Raw genomic sequence first — 18,411 nt, 5'->3', positions numbered from 1 at the left:
GCAACTGGATCATTGCTTTTGGCTGGGAATTGATGGTGATGGGATAGACAAAGTCGCCATTAACAAGCCTTCGCAACGCTCTCCGTATAAATCTGAAATACAGGGCATTTTTACTTACGCTTTCACAGACCATTAAGTAACAGTCAAAATTTTATGTGAAATAGTCCTATAAAAACGGCTTTTTGAAACAGAAGAATTGTTCAAGTGTTCACTTGTGACTGCCAGTTAGTCCTGTATGTGAGCTAAAATGTTCTATTTAAACCGCCTTTAAATCCACTCAAGATCACTGTAAATAACTTAAAGGGAATGTTAATGTGTCCCTCTGAATTTCACCTGAACTCCATGAGGTCCCAAAGACCAATGGATCAATAATACAAAGTTTGATTCCCAGCATGGAAAATCTCTCAACCCGAGCACGGTGTTGCATTACAATAAAGCTTTGCGATAATCTTTTGTCCACAGTACTCAGTCCACACACATCTGAACAACATCTCAGTTATTTCAGGTAATGTGCTTTTAATGTTTAGTCTTATGTGACTTTGTTCGTAGGTTATTTCATGCAAATATTTACTAAGTGTATTTACCTTTGGTTTTGGTAGCCAATGTACAAAGTACATGAAACTCTTATGATTTTAAATAACTTTTGGTTATCTTGGTTATTTAACAAAAACAGAAGCCTAATAAATATTTTCACAATACAGCAACTGTACTCAAAAAGCAGTAAATAGCACATTCTAGTATTTGAAATATTGGATTACATGATACGCTTAGAAAATATTTAGGTCATAAAGCTGTGATATTTTAACTGAATGCATACCATGATATGGTAACACTTTACAACAATATTGCATTTGCTTACGCTTGCTTAACAGATAAATCAATTTTTGTATTTTTAAAAAATCATATTTTATAATGTTTTTATTGTGAGCTGTTATTATAATTAGCTGTATTTTTTTATTATGTTATTATTTAATAAAAACACGGAAAGTACGATAAGGGTTAGAGAGAGACTATGCAGTTTGATTAATATTACATATAAATATCATATAAAATGTATATAAAAACAAGGTTATTAAACATTTTTAACCCTCATGTTATGTTCGGTTCATTTTGACCCGAAACAAAATATTTTTACCCAAAAATACTAGTTATTGGATTGGACTAAAATTTTATGACTTTGTAAACAAAGACTATAACAACCTCTCATAAAAGAACGACATTTTTTGTTGCTTTTTTGTGTTTTTTGCCCCACCTTGTTACACTTGTGGTGTTCAAGCGTCAAAATGACCCGCCTACCAAAGATAGCTTATAAATCAGAATTGTTTCACCAAATATTGGATTCAATCTTTTTGTAAATGTGTTTTCTTTCATTTAGGACTGGTTTTAAAGGGATTAATCGTAGGCCTAGTTAATCTGAGTTTAGGCACCTCAGTCTTGACTGAAAAGCATTTTTTGTGAATAATTTTGATAATTTTATATAAAAATTACAAAAATGTGCAGTGATGTTCACACTAGCCTACTCTAATCTAGACTAATCTGTTAAACTAGAAAGTTTCTTCTGAAATGCCTTAATTGTATACACAATGGCACAGAATTGGTTTATAGGTCAAAATGACACGCCTACCAAAGAGATCTTATAAATCACTCGATTTACTATATTATCGCCAAATATTGGTTTCAATCTTTTAGTCAACTTGTTTTATTTCAGTTAATATTGGTTTTGTGTTTCTTTTCTGAACTGATTAATCGTAGGCCTCATTGATCTGAGCTTATACGCACCTTAGTTATGGGTGAAATAAGCATTATTTGGGTATAATTTTGCAGATATTAAATAAAATATGAAAAAGATGCACTGTTTATCAAACTAGTGTACTTAATGTTTAATTAGGAATATTAGGCTGAAATGCTTTTGTTTTGTTGAAAATCACACAAGATGACACTTGTGATCCTGGTCAAAAATTACTGGCCTTTGAAAGTGAAAGATCACAAAAACAGGACGTTTATTTGGAAATGTATTTTTTTCTGAAAAGGGGTCTAAAATAATAATTGTTATGTTCCCTTTCAAATTTGACCATTACACTTAGAACACATTAATGCTGCCATAAAGACATAAATATTTTATGGATATATCTTTTGAGGGCCCACACCATAAAGAACATGTACAGTTTATTTGCTTTACAAAATTTTCTTTATATGACAGTGTCAGTGTTTTGTTTTTCACAATGGCCAGATTTGACAAGCCTATGAATAATCCATTTAAAAAAGAAGCACAAAACCAGTCCTAAATGAAATAAAACAAGTTGACAAAAAGATTGAATCCGATCTTTGGTGAGGATATTGCATGATAAGTGATTTATAAACTATCTTCGGGAGCTGGGTCCTTTTAAACACCACAAGTGTAATATGGTTTTGAACACAGCACAAGTCAAAGTAGTTTTTGCAAATACACTCTATACATATTTAAAATATAAAGTTCACTTTTAACATGAATTAAACATTGATTTAACATGCAATTGTTATCCAATTATGTTTGTTTTATTAATTAATTACTAATTGTATTGGTTTTGCTAATCATCAATTGACAAATTGATACTGAATACAACCTTATTGTAAAGTGTTACCCATAAAAACACTCATTAACTTAAATAGGAAAGTAGAAAAAAATATAAGCAATACATTTAGAACTCTTCTTTGATGTGCATTGTAAAAAATTGCCTTTAATACAACTAATTATAATTATACAAAGTCTAAAAAGGGTCTTTAATTCCACTCTTTTTTGCAGGCTCTACAGAGCAACATGGAGCAAATCCTACCAACATTCTCTCTGTTTTTTCTGGCACTACGTATTATAAATGATGAGTTAATCTTCTCTGGTAATACTGTTCTTTCAAACGTCGAAGCTCCAAGGCCTGAAGTCATAGAATTTAACAACACAATCTACGCTACATGCGAAGTAACTCCAGTTCCTGATCTATCACCTGGCCAGCCAAAGATCTCCGGACAAGTTCTCTTCAAGCAGGTCTTCCCCAACGGCACTTTACAAGTGATCGTAAACCTCGGCGGTTTGCCTGCCATTGACCCTCAAGTCCGGGCCATCCACATCCATCAGTACGGTGACCTCAGTCAAGGCTGCGTCAGTGCTGGCCCTCATTACAATCCACAGGGTGTTGACCATCCAGGTCATCCCGGAGACTTGGGCAACTTTGAATCCGAGCACGGAATTATACGGCACATTCTCAAGCTCTCAGAGGCCAGGCTGTTTGGGGGTCAATCCATACTGGGACGAGCTGTGGTGGTTCATCAAAAGGAGGACGATCTGGGAATGGGGTTAGATGAAGAAAGTAAACGTAGTGGGAATGCTGGGAAAAGAATTGCTGGATGTGTCATTGGTATTAGCTCTCCGCGTTTGTGGCAGGCGGGTGCGGAGCTCTTACGGGAGGAAGTGAAGAAGGAGGGTGCTGATAATAGTACAAGATGAGAAGTGGGGAACGTGATGGAGAGGACACATACAGAAGATTTTTTGTAATTAATGAAATAGGATGAGAATAATTTACAACTGTGTAAATCGTTTATTCATTTCTTTTTTAAAGTATAGCTAGCCCAAAAATAAAATTTGTATCATTATTTATTCGTTAGTTTTTCAAAACCTGTATTTGACTCTTTTATCTGTGGAACACAAAAGAAGATAGTACGAGAAATGTTTTTAGAGGGGGACCGGTGTTGTTTGGTTACCAACATTCCTCCAAATATGTTCTGTGTTCTGCAGAAGTCATACAGGTTTGACATGAGGGTGAATAAATTATGAAATATGATTCATTTTTAACTACACCTTTAATAAACACAATAAAAAAAGTGAAAATCAATATTTGTATAAATATCATAATTTATTTTACACATTTGTTAAAATCACCATTAGCTAACTGTGTGTGATCTGTATAGAATGGCATCTGAGGATTTTCACAATATAAGATAAATAATATTAATTTCTAAAAGTCTAACATTAACAGAGTAATGTTTTTTTTTATAATTGCATTTAATTGATTTTTAGTTTGTTTATTGTAAATAAATCACTCAACATCCTCTGTTAATGAAAGATGATTGGGAAAACAAATTGTGAGAAATGTGATATATTTCTTTATAAAACTTTGATTAGATCTATTGTATTCACAACAAAAGCGTTGTATTTTACTATGAACAGCATCTACAGCTTAATAAAACTCTAAAAGTTTTTCACTGGCAATTACAGAAATTTTATATCGGCATAAATCATACACATAAATCCTGAAATGATTCCAACATGACATAAATGCAACAATAGGAAATCTTGTAAATTCATTTTTTGCGTGCCTTACCTTTAGAATGTCAATCTTTTAAGAAGATATATACACATACAAATCACACATAAGATCCCACAAAATAACACATAAGTTGACACATGACTTCAACTCTATTATTCATAAACATACAGTATATTCAACATCCAGAATGTCAAGTAGTTCAGTTTAATGATTTATGTGCGGTATCTGAACAACGACAACAGACAAGCCGTTTCAATTCCCAAGGCATAAACAAATCAAACCTAATATAAATAAGGGCATACACATTGCTCCATGTGCTTCGTCTTAAAGGAATAGTTCACCCCAAAATGAAACGATGCTCACCCTTACAAACCTGTGTACATTTCTTTGTTGTGCTGAACACAAATTAAGATACGTTAATGAAAGTTTGAACTTTTATGGGTCACCATTGACTCCCAGAGTAGTCTTTTGTCTTTTATAGCGGTGGATTCCAGGGTTTAAAGCTAGTCGACTAAAATAAATGTTAGAGCTGTTTAAACTGAACACATATATATAAAATATATCAGTGCCATCGTTTTGCCTCAAAATGCACACATGTATTGTGTTTTTGTAAGAGATGTAAATCTACGTGAATCTAATAATACTTCCATTACGCATATCTCTAATACTTTAACTTCATATTCATAAGTAGAAACTAACAAATATTCACGAGCTGCATATGCTCCTTGTAAAACGAATCCCACTAGATTTCATACAACCACCCTCTCACCTAGTTCAGCGTACACTTTACGTCTCTCAATGAATAATTCAAGAGTATATGTTTGCGCAACCTTCTGTACAAATGCCACGTTTCTTGTCTAATAAGACCAAAGAGCAAGAAAAAGCAGCCGGAGAATATGAGTAGCGGTGGCAGTATGGAGACTGACGGCCTGTCTGCACGACAGCAGGCAAACGCGAGAGGAGTGAATCAGTGTCACATCACAGATCTGATTTTACCACTAGTTAAAGAGTTTTTACTGTGGTAGAGTGAAAGCCAGTCAGTCTGTGGTGTCGGGGAGCTTTGCCTGTGACGGTTGCAGACAGAAGTGACGGTGGAGATGACAGCAAGCCGATGAAAACAAGAGGCATGAAGAGATACGGATCGACTCCTACTTATGGAAATATGTGGGATTTCATGCACACTGAAGTGTGCAGTCCTGTTAAATTAATCATGATTATACTGCAAATAAAATATGTTACTTCTGTTAAACCATGGTAAATGTAGCCTTGTAAAATAATGGTTATACACGTAGTACTTAATCCTAAATGACCATAGTTACTCCACCTTTACTTAAACAAAGCCATGACTCATTTTCTTTAGTGTGTAGTTTATACTCTTGTCACTATTGTTGAGCTGGTAAATGTGTAAGGCGGATAACCTCACCCTGCAGTCTGTTAGCCTCATAACTCCATTAGCTCCCATCTGTTTCCCAAAAGTCACTCCTTACCCGCTAATGCCTCCCTGGCATCACGCCGCCCCGTTTGGATAATTCTAAATGGGAGATGGAAAGTGAAGAAGCATGCCTTCTGCCGAACAAGCAGTTCAGAAGTTTGTTTTGGGATATTTTATTTGCGCTTAAGAGCCAGCTGCCAGCTGAGTCCACTCGGTGAGGTGCGAGTACGCCACTTCTTTTGAACAAGTATGCATATGCGTGCATGTAAATGAAAGAAAAAAACAAATTTGAACGAGGACAATGTTAATGTCTCCGGTCACTGCGTTTCATCATTGATCTTTCTAGCAAAATCAGAACAAAATCAACTCAAAATTAAAGGAAAAGTTCACCCCGAAATAACAACTATAAAATTTATTCACAATTTGTTGTTCAAAATTTGTGAAGAAGCATCTCAGTGGTTTTGCGACAATACAATGGAAATCAATGGGGGGAGATTTGGTTGTTTGGTTACCAACACTGTTCAAAATATATTTTTGTGTTCTGCAAAAGAAACAAAGTCATTCAGGTTTAGAATAACATGAGGGAGAGCAAAATGTCAAATAATTATCATTTTTGATAAATCATCCTTTTTAATATTGATTATATGGGACCACATCATTGAGATGAGGATTTCATGCTTCAATATTGTTAGTTAAATCTTTTGGGGGGGGGGATTTATAAGTCAACTGCTTTTTATTTGATTGATAAACCCAACAGGTCTACAAAAGCATAATTTCTCAATCTCTTAGGAATTTGATCAGGCAAAACTTTGACTTTGGCTCTTGTCGGCCTCTCCAGATTCCCACTCCTGCAGTACAGAAGAGTCGCTCTCCTGATCACGCTCTTTCATTACACTGGTTATATCTACGCCGGTACCTTCTGAAATATCCTCAAAACTAATCCTTGGCAATTCCACAGACGTCTGAAAGTTGACATTTTCACAGACAATTTGCTCAGTAACGCACGCATTTTTTGCCACTCTGAGTTGCGAACTCGGAGCTGCATCTTCACTCCTCTCCACGATCAGATGCCAATTCATGACCTCTTGCCCTAAAATCTCACCAGGTCCCACCTCCAACCTGGGACACGCCTCCTTGCAGAAGCCCAGCTTTTCCACAGTACCTCCCTTTACATCAGTCCGTCTCACGATTTGTGTCCCGCGCAAGATGATCTCTTCCCTGTTGTCAGGGGTGACCGGTGTGTCCACCTCTTCTCCGCCTCCATCTGGACAGGGGCGGGAGCCACGCCACATGTTTGGGAAGCTGTCATTGCCAGCTGTGTCCTGCTCCCATGGCGATGGCCCTCCTCTTCCTGTCCTGTCATCTGAACCAATCAGGGGGACAAAGAAGATTAATGGTCATTGGTGTTAGCGCTAATGCTAATGGCAAGAAGCCCTGCTGCAAGGCTTATGTGTCATTTACCACAGCAGTGGAGCTCGGTTAAAAATTCGTACTATGCAAATTGGAAAGGACAGAGTGGTGGGGCAAATGCCAAAAAACAATCTGGACATGTGTTTGAGAAATAAAACAATGTACGTTACAAAGAAAATGTACTAATAAATACAAATGATTAAATGATGAACACATACTGTACCATAAGAAAGTGTTTTATGACTTTTAAACTTCGAAATATCTTCGCCTGTACCTTTCTTCACAGCGAAAGACACAAAGAGCAGCCAAGCGAGCGTTTAAAGCATTACATTTAAAATATCACAAAAGCAAACAAAAAAAAACACAACAAAACCATTCAGCTAAGAAAAGAAGCGTGACGGCCTGTCAGCGATGGCAACAGCTTAGTTCTGCATCCCCTCTGAATCATCGCCGTCTATTCTGTCGGATTACTGACCCATATTCGAGAGCATTCAGAGAAAAGGTTAAACACTCCATGTGGCTTATTTGTGGGACAACAGAAACGCTGAACACCGCTTCACACAGCAGCATCCATATTTATGGGGCTGTCCCTACCCGAAAACGCGCCAAAAGTTGGTGAATGTCAGCGAACCAGAATTCTCCGGCATTTGCCAAATGCCACGGCATTTGAAAGGGATTGGCCGCTTGGCCGGCTTGACCAATGAGAGCTTGCGTGAAGGATGGGCATGATGGCAGGGGTGGGACGGTCAGATTATTAGCTAATTACAGAACTTCGGTCTCTTGACGCTGAGATTAGCAAATGGCAGATTTGGTTACGCACAATTAAACACGCTCACCTGCAGGAGGTCGTGAGTTAGTTGTTTTTGAGGCTTCTGACGGATGTGAAAGGCCAAGAAAGGAGAAAGGGGTGGAACACTGGCTCTCAGTCAGCATGATGGCATCTTCAGCTCCTGTTGAACAACATGGAAGGGACATCATTTACCAGGACATCACCATGATTAATAACAAGGTTTTACTGCTAAATTTTCTATTATCAAATTCTGATGTCAAAGTTTGATTTTAACTTTGACACTTTAATTTTAATATTTCATCACCTTGGAATTATATGGTTCACTCAATTTGACTTTGTAGATTAAACTTTTGTGTTTTTAAAAAAAGTCCCTAAATGTACATAAAATAAAATAATAATACAAACAACACATACAGTAATGTAAATAAGTCAGCACAAAATTGAGAGTGCTGTACAAAAATGTCAGATAGAACCATCATTCCAAGGCAACGATTTGTCGGAAGATGCAGCTTTCAGTCATTAGTGACGGTCAATAGGTTAAAATCTAGCCTATATGCAAGCAAATAATAGCTAGTTTGTTAACAGCAAAAAATAAGACCGCAAACCTCTTCTGTTATAATAAAATAATCAGATTTTACACAAACAAAATAGGCCCCACACTTAAGTTTTTGTAGAGGTATACACCTTTAAAGTGGAATGGGTCAGGCTGTCCACTTATACACAAACACGCACACACACACACACACACAGGAAGTGAGTTCCTCTCATCCATCTTCGTTAGTACTAGCTGCATGCATCACAGGTTAACACCATATGTTACCCACAGGACACTGCACGCTAAACTGGTGCCATGAAAACACTGGCCACCAGTGATCTGGTGCATTATCTGATCAGTTTCTTAGGGTCAATGATGTATGAAACAACAAGACGACAGTATAGCCACAACCCACATAACGGGACAACCCATAGTGTAAAACCAGAACATCAAATTATCTGGAAACTTTGATAATGACAGGCATCTCTGTATGTTTGAATAGTTTCATGTATTCAAGTGAATAAACTCTCTGTGAAATGTTTAATTTGAAATGTGACCTTGTGCTTTCCTCCCTGAAAATTATCTTAATGTATAGTTTTACTTTGTTTGCACCATGTGTTCACTTTCTTCTGCACTAAGCTCCTGTCGCCAAGTCAAATTCATTGTGTGTAAAAGCATACTTGGAAATAAAGCTACTCCTGATTACGAAATAATAACTAAATGCAACTTATTTTATCTTTAAAGTGACCTTTATACTGTGGAATCTGTTGTTAATAGTGCTAAAAACTAGTCCAGCTGAAGTGCCTTGAAATGTTTGGGAGCACGCTAGTTTACAGATATCCTCAAGCCCAATGCCCAAATATTAATATTAATATTCAAAACAAATCAACTTTGATTTCAAGAGGACTTTAAAATACTTCTTGGGGCCAGTATATGCAAATGTACAGAAGTTATCTTAGTTTGACAGCTGTCAGCATCTGTGGTCTCCATATGGTCCTCTGGACATCTCCATGATCTCACGAGAGGGTTTATTTTTAAGAGTCGCTGAAATGATGCTGCGTCTCCGTGCTCAACTTCCTTTGTTTGAAAAGGTCATCCGTGTGTTATGAGACCGGCGTCTGAGCTAATTAAAAAGTCAGGCTAATTCTGTATGCCGAGCAGCGTGAAACTTCACTGCAGCCGCTTCGCAGCCCGCTGTGCAAAGCAGGATGGATGGATGCGAGGCGATCCCCACCTGGCAGCTGCCCATCCATCCATTCATACACTGTTTGTCCCTGCCTCACACTGGGGGACAAAATCATCTAGTTTCATGGACAAATCAAGCTCTGCATCACATCTTATAGCTTAGAAGCCAAGCCACATTCTTATCAAAATCACAAAATGTTATAAAATATAAAATAATTTTCCTTGCACGTGCAAAAATGAATGCACGATTTTGCATGACCACTGAGCTACAGGAAAGCTTAACTTAAAAAAGAACTTAATTTCTAAGGTCATAAAATAAAATGTACATAATAAAAACACAATGAAAGGTATAACAGCATTCAGGGAAAGAGTATTAATCCACTAAACTCACAAATTTAATCCATTTAAAGGTATAGTTCAAAAAAAATCTGTCATCATGTACTCACTCTAGAGATGTTCCAAATCTTTATAAATGTCTTTGTTCTGATGAACATAGAGAAAATATATTTGGAAGAATGATTGTAACTAAACAGTTCTTGAAAACACTGATACACTCTCGAAAAAAAGGTGCTTTAAAGGGTTCTTTGATGCCATAGAAGAACCTTTTGGTTCCATAAAGAACTTTTAACGTTTGGAGAATCTCACTGTTTCAAAAAAGGATCTTTGAGGCGTAAAAAGGTTCTTTAGATTATAAAATAGTTAGAAAGATGTGGTGCTTTAAAGGAACAATATGGCGTTTTTAGGAGGATCTATTGACGGAAATGAAATATAATATACAAAACTATTTCTTCAGAGGTGTATAAATGTAAACCTTACATGATGTTTCTAATACTTTAGAATAAGCTGTTTATATCTACATACAGAGTGGCCCTACATACATTGAATTCGACGCCATGTCCTCTCCGCTGCGGTATCATGGTGAGACGGATTGCGGGATGATCCGTGATCCGTACAGATTGTGCTCTCCGGTTCGGAACGCATGTGACCCGCGGATTAACTGAAAGTTTATTCATCATTGAGTAAAAGAGGAATAAGCGCTCTCGCTCGCTCACCAGTTTCAGCTCCAATGCGCTCTCACTCTCTCAAGTATCTGGACGAGTACAATATTAAAGCGGCTCCAGATTACCAATCGCTCAAAACTGCTCAGTCAACATAACTTTTATTACAACAACAACATATCTTTGTATGTTAGTATGTTACTCACATACTGATCCGAATCAAAGCAACCTCCTCTGGGGTGATTTTTAGACAGTCTTTCCCTCCAACGTCTCTCTGCTGGAAAGTATCTCCATAGATATCTGTGAGTATCTCTGCTAAAAGCCATGAGAACTACATCTTTTTGTACGTTGGTGGCCACTGTTGTGTTTGGACTGATTTTGGGCCAAATCTATAATACAACACTAACGGCTGCTGTAAATCAAAACTGCACTTTTAAAGAACCTTTGGCTGAATGGTTCTTTGTGGAACCAAAAATGGTTCTTCTATTGCATCGCTGTACAGATTTTATGATAATATTTTCTTTTTTTGTTGAACTGTCCCTTCATAAAAAATATAACAAAAAACCCTACACAAATTTTAAAAGAAGATTTCTACAGGTGACATTTCAAACACATCCAACTATCTATCTTTCTATGTCTAATGTTTTGTCTTAACATTGGACAAGGAATGCAGTCGTAAGCAAAAATCCATGGCCATGACACAATAACACAAAAAACATGAAACCGCACGCAACACATTTAACAACCGACAATGACAAATACATAGATTAATGACTGAGCAAGACACGCCTGAAGGAAAACAAAACAAGTGAACCAATGAGAACACGACACAAAGATCACATGACGAAAAATATTACTTTGTAACGTTTCCAAATAAAAGACATGATAGACAGGTGCATAACAAAACAATTGCCCTTTAAGTGCCTAAAATACCTTCAAAAACTCTTCAGATAAATTATTTTCTATAAGTGATAGTTCATCCAAAAATGATTGTGTCATCATTTACTCAACCTCTTGTCATTTCAAAACTGTATAACTTTCTTCCGCAGAACACAGAAGATATTTTGAAGAAAGCTGGTAACCGAACAGCGCCGGCAACCATTCACTTCTATTGTATGGACACAAAGCCAATGCTGGTGAATGGGAGCCAGTTAACAACTTTCTTCAAAATATCTTACTTCTGCGAAAGAAAGTCAAACAGAAATGACATGCAGGGGAGTAAATGATGACAGAATTTTCAGTTTTGGGTGAACTTTCACTGTAAATTTCAAACAACCCTTCATCAATCCAACCTTCAAAGCTTAGTCTATTCAAATTTGCTAGTTGCACAAGATGGCGCTGGTGAGCTTTTGGGACGCCAGAGTAAGCAGACTAATTTCTGGTCTTATAACGCTTTATGGGAAAAGGAGGATTTTTGTCAGCAATTTAATATGGGTGGTTTTTAGATAAGTAATAAGAAAACGACCGATCCTCTATACATTATATGACCGGAAATGAGTCTGTAGACCCTGGCGTCGCAAAAGCTATTGCACTCATTTTCATCAAATTTGAAACATTGGCATTCTCAGTTCTAAATGGCCCACAAATTTGTGGCTTAAAGTTCATATTTCAGGGGAAGCAAAGACACCAACACTGCCCTTTATTTTTCCTCTGCTTAGGCTAGTAACCCCACTGAAAAGAAGACAAGTTAAATTCACACTATTCTGACAGCACTGCACTTCTGTCACACTGCAGTCAACACCATTGCAAGAAAACAAGTACAGACCATCCCTGAATCAGACAACAAGCAAAAAAAAACCCATCTCACAAATGTAGATGTCCATATTCTGAAAACAACACCCAGAGAGAGTCTCTCCTCTTTCTCCCCGGGTATCAACCGCTTCACTTATTCATTTTCATGTGGCCTCCCTCTCCAGCGCTCAATCACTTTCATAGACTGAGTTGTGATCGTCTCTCTCTCATCCACAAAGGTCTCTAATAATACCACATTCCCCAAATGTGTTTGTAATGTGGGCAATCAGTTTCAGTAATGGATGCTTGTCAGTTTTATAGCAGGTCTTATGACAGGCAGATGATATCAAAGTGCTTTACTGTCCTCTAGTGGACAACATCTGCTAAAAATCATTCTGCATTTTGAGCTTGTCTAAAGATGGTTATTGATCCTATTATGCATAAGCAATTAAACAAAAACCTTGAAGCTAAACTGAAATCACTACATTAGTGGCACGTGCCATAAATCAACAAACAAGTTAAAATCGTATACAATAACAGGGTGGTAGGCGCAAAACTTTTGAAGGCAACATTGATTAAATTTTAGGTATTATTTCAGAGATTTATCATCAAACACTTTTGGTGGTTCTTGGTAAGGCAAACATCATTCAAACGTAACTCTAACCAGCATCTTTGGCAGAGCATTGTGCTACAGACGTAAATGATACATCATATCGTACAGCTTGTTGACAAATGTGATGTTTTCATGACAAGCTTCACCCTAAAAACCATCCAAAATGCCACAACAACACACAAAAAAACTTGAAATATAGAACAGCCATCTAACAACATAACAGCAACTATCTGAACACCATTGCAACTTCATGGCAAACACATAGCAACGTCCTGGCAACACTTGCATGATCACATTGGTAAGCACCACTTTTCTTCATTAAAAAAAATATAACATATACAACTGGTTAAGATTATCAATGCATCAAGGGAATAAATCCACTTCAAGGAATCTAGGTATTTTCAAGCTAATGCAGGTGCACATTATAAGATTTCTGTCAAAGTATATTTTCCAATTTCTATTTATTTAAATTCTTCCCTAAACTATATGGTTTCATTGCAAACTGTGCAAGGAGTGTTGCTCCAAGCATTTTACCACATTTCATACTGCGATCATCTGCGTGACATAGAAAACTCAAAGTTTGAGATGCAACACAAGTTAAGACGAGATCACATTCTAATTGTGTTTGCCAATAACCTTGGATTACCAATGTACCCGTCACCGTCTTGTACACTGGAAACGTGTTGAAAAATATTCACGACAGGAGACCGTGTCGGTTCTCCGTGCGAATCAGAGATCCCCCATCACTGTCACATGATTAACTGTTTCTGGCTGCTTCCTGACGCTGAGGAATAGCAGGCGAGCGATTTCACAACTCGCTGTCAGCCCCCCCCATGTATTTTTGGTTGGAGGCTTGGTGTTCTTCAGACATTGACAAATGCAGCGTGAATGCCTTCTCAGAGCATCGAGCTGTTCTGAACGCATTAACGTCCCCTGCTAAATTAATATATCAGTGAATAAAAAAACGACCCGGTGTTAAGGAGCGACTCGAGCGAGCAGGCCTTCACATGGTCATATCTTAGCATTCAATGCTGATCTCGAAAGGCATTGAAATTCTTGACGAAAACTGCCAAGCTTATGGTTTCAGACTATTCAGAAAGTTCCTAATCAGTTCATAAGGGAGTATTTCAAAAGTGCTGAGAAGCGTAAAGCATTTATGGCGGTTCTATAACAAATCCTCTAAACTGACTCTGAAAAACAAGGTCCCTGAGACCGTAAAATAAACAAAACAAACCTTGATTCTGACCGGGTAATCGAGAACCAAGAGGAATGAGGGGGAAATTTTGTCAGACAGGAGAAGATAAATGAGAGAAATGAAATAGTGAAAATGTAAATAACTGACAACATGGAGATATTTCCCATAGCATGTCAAATATTGAGAAATAGGCATATAGCTAAACAAACATCAAAATGGAAAATCTCACATCATTCCAAACCTGTATGACTTTTTTTATGTTGGTAACCAAACAACATTGATCCCCATTGACTTCCACCGTACGGGCACAAAATCACTGAGACATTTCTCAAAATATCTTCATTTGTGTTCCATAGAAGAAAGAGTCATATGCAGGTTTTGAACGACATGAGGTTAAATATATGAATACAGATCCATGAAATACTTGAGGGTGAGTAAACAATGTCCGGGAAACACTCACCTGGGAGACTCCAAAGTCCAGAAACTTCCAGAGTCTTCAACTTCCTCTCTAAATCAGCGACTCGATTTCCCAGAATCCTATGAGGCACAATACATTGACCCATTATAGATCTATGCTTATAAAAGCAGAGGATGGTAATCTAGCTGCTCTTCAAGTCTTTTCAAGCTTATGTTTTTAAATAGACTCAAAGCAACAAAGTTGATATATGCAGTGTATGATGAAGAATGCTTAAAAACAAATGACTACTATTTAAGACACTGGACTACCAACCATAAACTATTTATTATGGAACATACCAAAAAAAACACATGCACATCACCTGCTGGTCTGTCTTTGGTGTTGAATGATAATGTTCTTTTCTTGAATGTTCTCCAGCAAGGCTGTAGCTAAAGACTTCAGGTCTGAGATGGACTGAGCTGTGACTGGTAAACTGCAGCCACGATCCTCTGACAACTCCTGCACTGTAAACAACATGATTACAGGTTAACGTATGTGAGAATGAATGCGTTTGAGGTCATTTAATATGCTGAATAGAAGCGTATTTTCATTTCCTTTTCAATTTCTTAAAAAGCATTCATGTGGCTTAATCACCTTGTTTAGGAGAAAGAACTCCGGTTAGCGCACTGCTGTTGGACTTGGCACCTACTGTTGCATTTCTTCGTCGATCCAGAGCAATCTGATATCCATGAAACAACCATTTATTAACAGATTTTTTGCAAATACCATTTTTTAAAGCCATGCAACAGATTTAACTCAGTAAATGAAACCATGAAAGAGATAGTCAACCCAAAAATGAAAATTCTTTCATCATTTAAAAACTCTCACGGTATTTCAAACCTCCTATAACTTTTCTTTCCTCTGCAGAAGACAAAAGAAGATATTCTGAAGAACAGTAACCAAACAACACTGACGCTCATTGACTCACATTGTATTGACACAAAACCCTAACACATTTCTCAAAATATCTGACGTTGCATTTAAATGTTTTAAATGTCATAAGGTTGAATAAATGATGACAGAATTTTTATTTGTAGATGAACTATCCCTTTAATGTACCTGAAAACCAAAATGAACAGGATCTCTTAGCCGTACCTTATACTTCTGTATATTACTCTTCAACAGTGTGACCTCCTCTTGAACTTGTTTCAGTCTTTCGTGTAAATATCTGTAATACAACATTAACTTACAACTAATTTCATCTGAGAGACACACACTTGCAACGGAAAACAAGAACACATCCCCAAAAGCAAAACGGTGTGCAATCACATTTAAGAAGCCATTACATCTATTCCTATTACTTTTAAATTAGGTGTTCTGCTCCATTCCATGTGAAATAAGATAAACTATCGGCTTGTAGCAGTCCAAGCAGAAGATAAATGCAGAAGATGAACAGAGAATGAACTGGTACACCATCTTACTCATGCTGGTTAAAGCTGGTAGATCACATTACTAGCATCAAACCAGCTACCAAACCAGTCTGATCACTACAAGTGGCTATCCTGGTTTTCCAAGCATGCTAGTTCATTGTTTCGTGTCCAGTAATCCATTGCAAACAATCCGTGGATCCACTGCTAGAAATAAAATACACCAGAGCTAATGGTTGCTTACCTGTTCTCCATGCAGAGGACATCCACATCAATGATGCGTTTCTCCTGGCCGCCCAGAATGTGGTTCAGCTCACAATTAAGGCGTTCAGCTTTCTCCTTAAACACAGTGCACTCAGCCCTTATATCCTGGAGCTCATCGCTCACTGTCTTCAGATGGTGTTCAAGCTCTTCTCTCTTAAGAAACAACAGCGATGATATCCATTGATAATCATAAAGTTTATTTTTCTGCAAACTTGCAGTGTATATGTAACTGTTTGGAATTATGAATACAACAAGTGTTAAGCATAAGACTGAAATCTAAGTAATTGCTGCTTCATTTCGAGAGCTTTGAAGTAAAAGCTGCTTATTTTTCATTTTGGTAACAGCAAATGCTAAAATGAACTGATAATTAAGTTGCGATCAGTATTCATGTCTCAATCACACTGCCTTTCAATTAAATTAAATTAGGAAAGACAATGCGATTCAATTAAATATGTAGCTCATTTAATTCAGAACTGAAAAAGTACAAATGAAATGAAACAGATTTTGTAGAGGAATGCTATAAAACGAACAGAAAAGAGCAGGTTGATTTACCTGCAGCGCTGCTTCTTCAAGTTGTCTGACCAAGCCTTCACGCTCATGAGCAGGGAAATGTCGGACCACAGCTTCTTCATCCCCGAGACGCTGCTTGGTGATTGTCATTCTTAAAAGCTGTGGGGAGATATTTTGATCTATTTTGAGGTTTGACGATGCAACGGTTATAATGCACATGTTTCAATTTGTGTTCGTCTGTGTGTACCTTATTGTCTCCCTGTATCTCACTTAGTCTCTGTGTCAGCTCCTTTACTTCTTCAGCCAGCTTCTTATTTTTCTCCCGTGAATCCATCAACAACTGCGCCAAATTCACCTGAGAGGGAGATTAGAAATATGTTCTCAACAAGTGACAAAATGAATACTGAAGTGTAAACCTAGCTCACCTGATTCCGTTTTTCTGGCGGAAGTGAAGGTTCACCATCCTGAAACATATTATAAAACACATCAATACACAAACATTATCAACCTATTCATCATAAAACAGGTGTTTCTCTAGCACGACTGGTAGAGCAATGCTTAAGCAGGACAGATTTAGGTTCAGGAACACAGGAGGTGCACATAAAATTAAGTGACAACTCCAAAATTTCATTGAATCATCATTTTAGTCCTGTGTCTGTTGAATTTGTACAAAATCAAGTCATCCAACAGCGATGTGAAAGACTGACAGCATGATAAAACACATGAAAACTGTGAGGAAAATCAAGGTTATCACATTTAAAAAATAAATATTTTCCTAAAATACATGAAGAAATTGTTGTATTGCATAAAAGTGAATATGAACTTCTTTTCTCTGCAGTACTTGTGGTCTGAAAAAATACAGCATATCTTTCCTGTTATTTAAACCTGTTTCTACAGTTTTCAATTCTAAAAAAAATGCAAAAAGAAATACAGAATAAAAGAAAAATACACAAGCACATACCTATAAATTGTAAATTTAGAAAGACTACTTTGAAACAGTCTCTTAATTTTTCCTACGGTTGTATAATGATAAAATATATACCTTGTAATACATTGCAGATCATTTTGGAAATAAGTATTTGCCAAATGCATAAAAGTTCATGTACATAACCACCACACATATGATAGGGAGGGACACACAATTAATTCTCTGTATTTCTTCTTCAAACCCTGGTGTCTCTCTCGAAGCTGGTTGGCCATCAGCTTGTACTGGTCTCTCTCCTGTTGACAGGTGTCCAGCTCTTTGGATAAAATGAGAAGAGCGTCCTTCTTGCTCTCCAGCTTGCGTTTGCATATCAGAAACTATATAGAGAACCAAGAAAAGCACATGTGTGAGTGTACTGAGAGGTAAAGGTCCTAAATGTTATCACTAAACATCAAAGGTAACCAAACAACACCAGCCCACGTTGGCATTGTGTGTAAACAAATCCACAGTGACATTTCTCAAAATATCTTCTTTTTTGTTCTGCAGGTAAATGCATGTGACAACAACCCTTATCCAGTATATTTGTTTCTGTTGAAGTTAAGGTTTAATCACATTCTTGAGATTTCTTATTTTCTACGTATTTATGAATTCACATTTGAGTTTAAAAGACACTTTTAAATGACAACACAAAGCATGCAATC

General features: G+C 37.1%; 2 protein-coding genes across 5 annotated transcripts in view; one reads left to right on the top strand and one right to left on the bottom strand.

Moving 5' to 3' along the window:
* Positions 1-355: 355 nt before the first annotated feature.
* sod3a (superoxide dismutase 3, extracellular a) lies at positions 356-4,240 on the top strand. The gene is made up of 2 exons (XM_056730150.1): positions 356-505; positions 2,783-4,240. The coding sequence occupies exon 2, from the start codon at positions 2,798-2,800 to the stop codon at positions 3,476-3,478; it is 681 nt and encodes a 226-aa protein (XP_056586128.1). The 5' UTR covers positions 356-505; positions 2,783-2,797; the 3' UTR covers positions 3,479-4,240.
* A 140-nt stretch (positions 4,241-4,380) lies between these two features.
* Positions 4,381-18,411, bottom strand: part of ccdc149a (coiled-coil domain containing 149a) — a 17,031-nt gene continuing 3,000 nt past the window's right edge. For 2 of the 4 annotated variants that reach the window (XM_056729898.1, XM_056729817.1), the window contains exons 2-12: positions 17,926-18,087; positions 17,211-17,249; positions 17,033-17,140; positions 16,828-16,944; positions 16,256-16,428; positions 15,740-15,812; positions 15,239-15,323; positions 14,967-15,108; positions 14,648-14,724; positions 7,977-8,090; positions 4,381-7,093 (exon numbers count right to left, since the gene is read on the bottom strand). In XM_056729898.1, the coding sequence (XP_056585876.1) occupies positions 6,528-7,093; positions 7,977-8,090; positions 14,648-14,724; positions 14,967-15,108; positions 15,239-15,323; positions 15,740-15,812; positions 16,256-16,428; positions 16,828-16,944; positions 17,033-17,140; positions 17,211-17,249; positions 17,926-18,087 (1,656 nt within the window). In that variant the 3' untranslated portion in view covers positions 4,381-6,527. Of the gene's footprint in view, positions 7,094-7,976; positions 8,091-14,647; positions 14,725-14,966; positions 15,109-15,238; positions 15,324-15,739; positions 15,813-16,255; positions 16,429-16,827; positions 16,945-17,032; positions 17,250-17,827; positions 17,850-17,925; positions 18,088-18,411 lie in introns of those variants that run through there. The other 2 variants (XM_056729970.1, XM_056730044.1) reach the window with 2 other exon arrangements.

The sequence above is a fragment of the Triplophysa dalaica genome, chromosome 1, assembly GCF_015846415.1.
Source record: "Triplophysa dalaica isolate WHDGS20190420 chromosome 1, ASM1584641v1, whole genome shotgun sequence".
Classification (NCBI taxonomy): Eukaryota; Metazoa; Chordata; class Actinopteri; order Cypriniformes; family Nemacheilidae; genus Triplophysa; species Triplophysa dalaica.
This window is presented reverse-complemented; position numbering and strand designations above follow the sequence as displayed.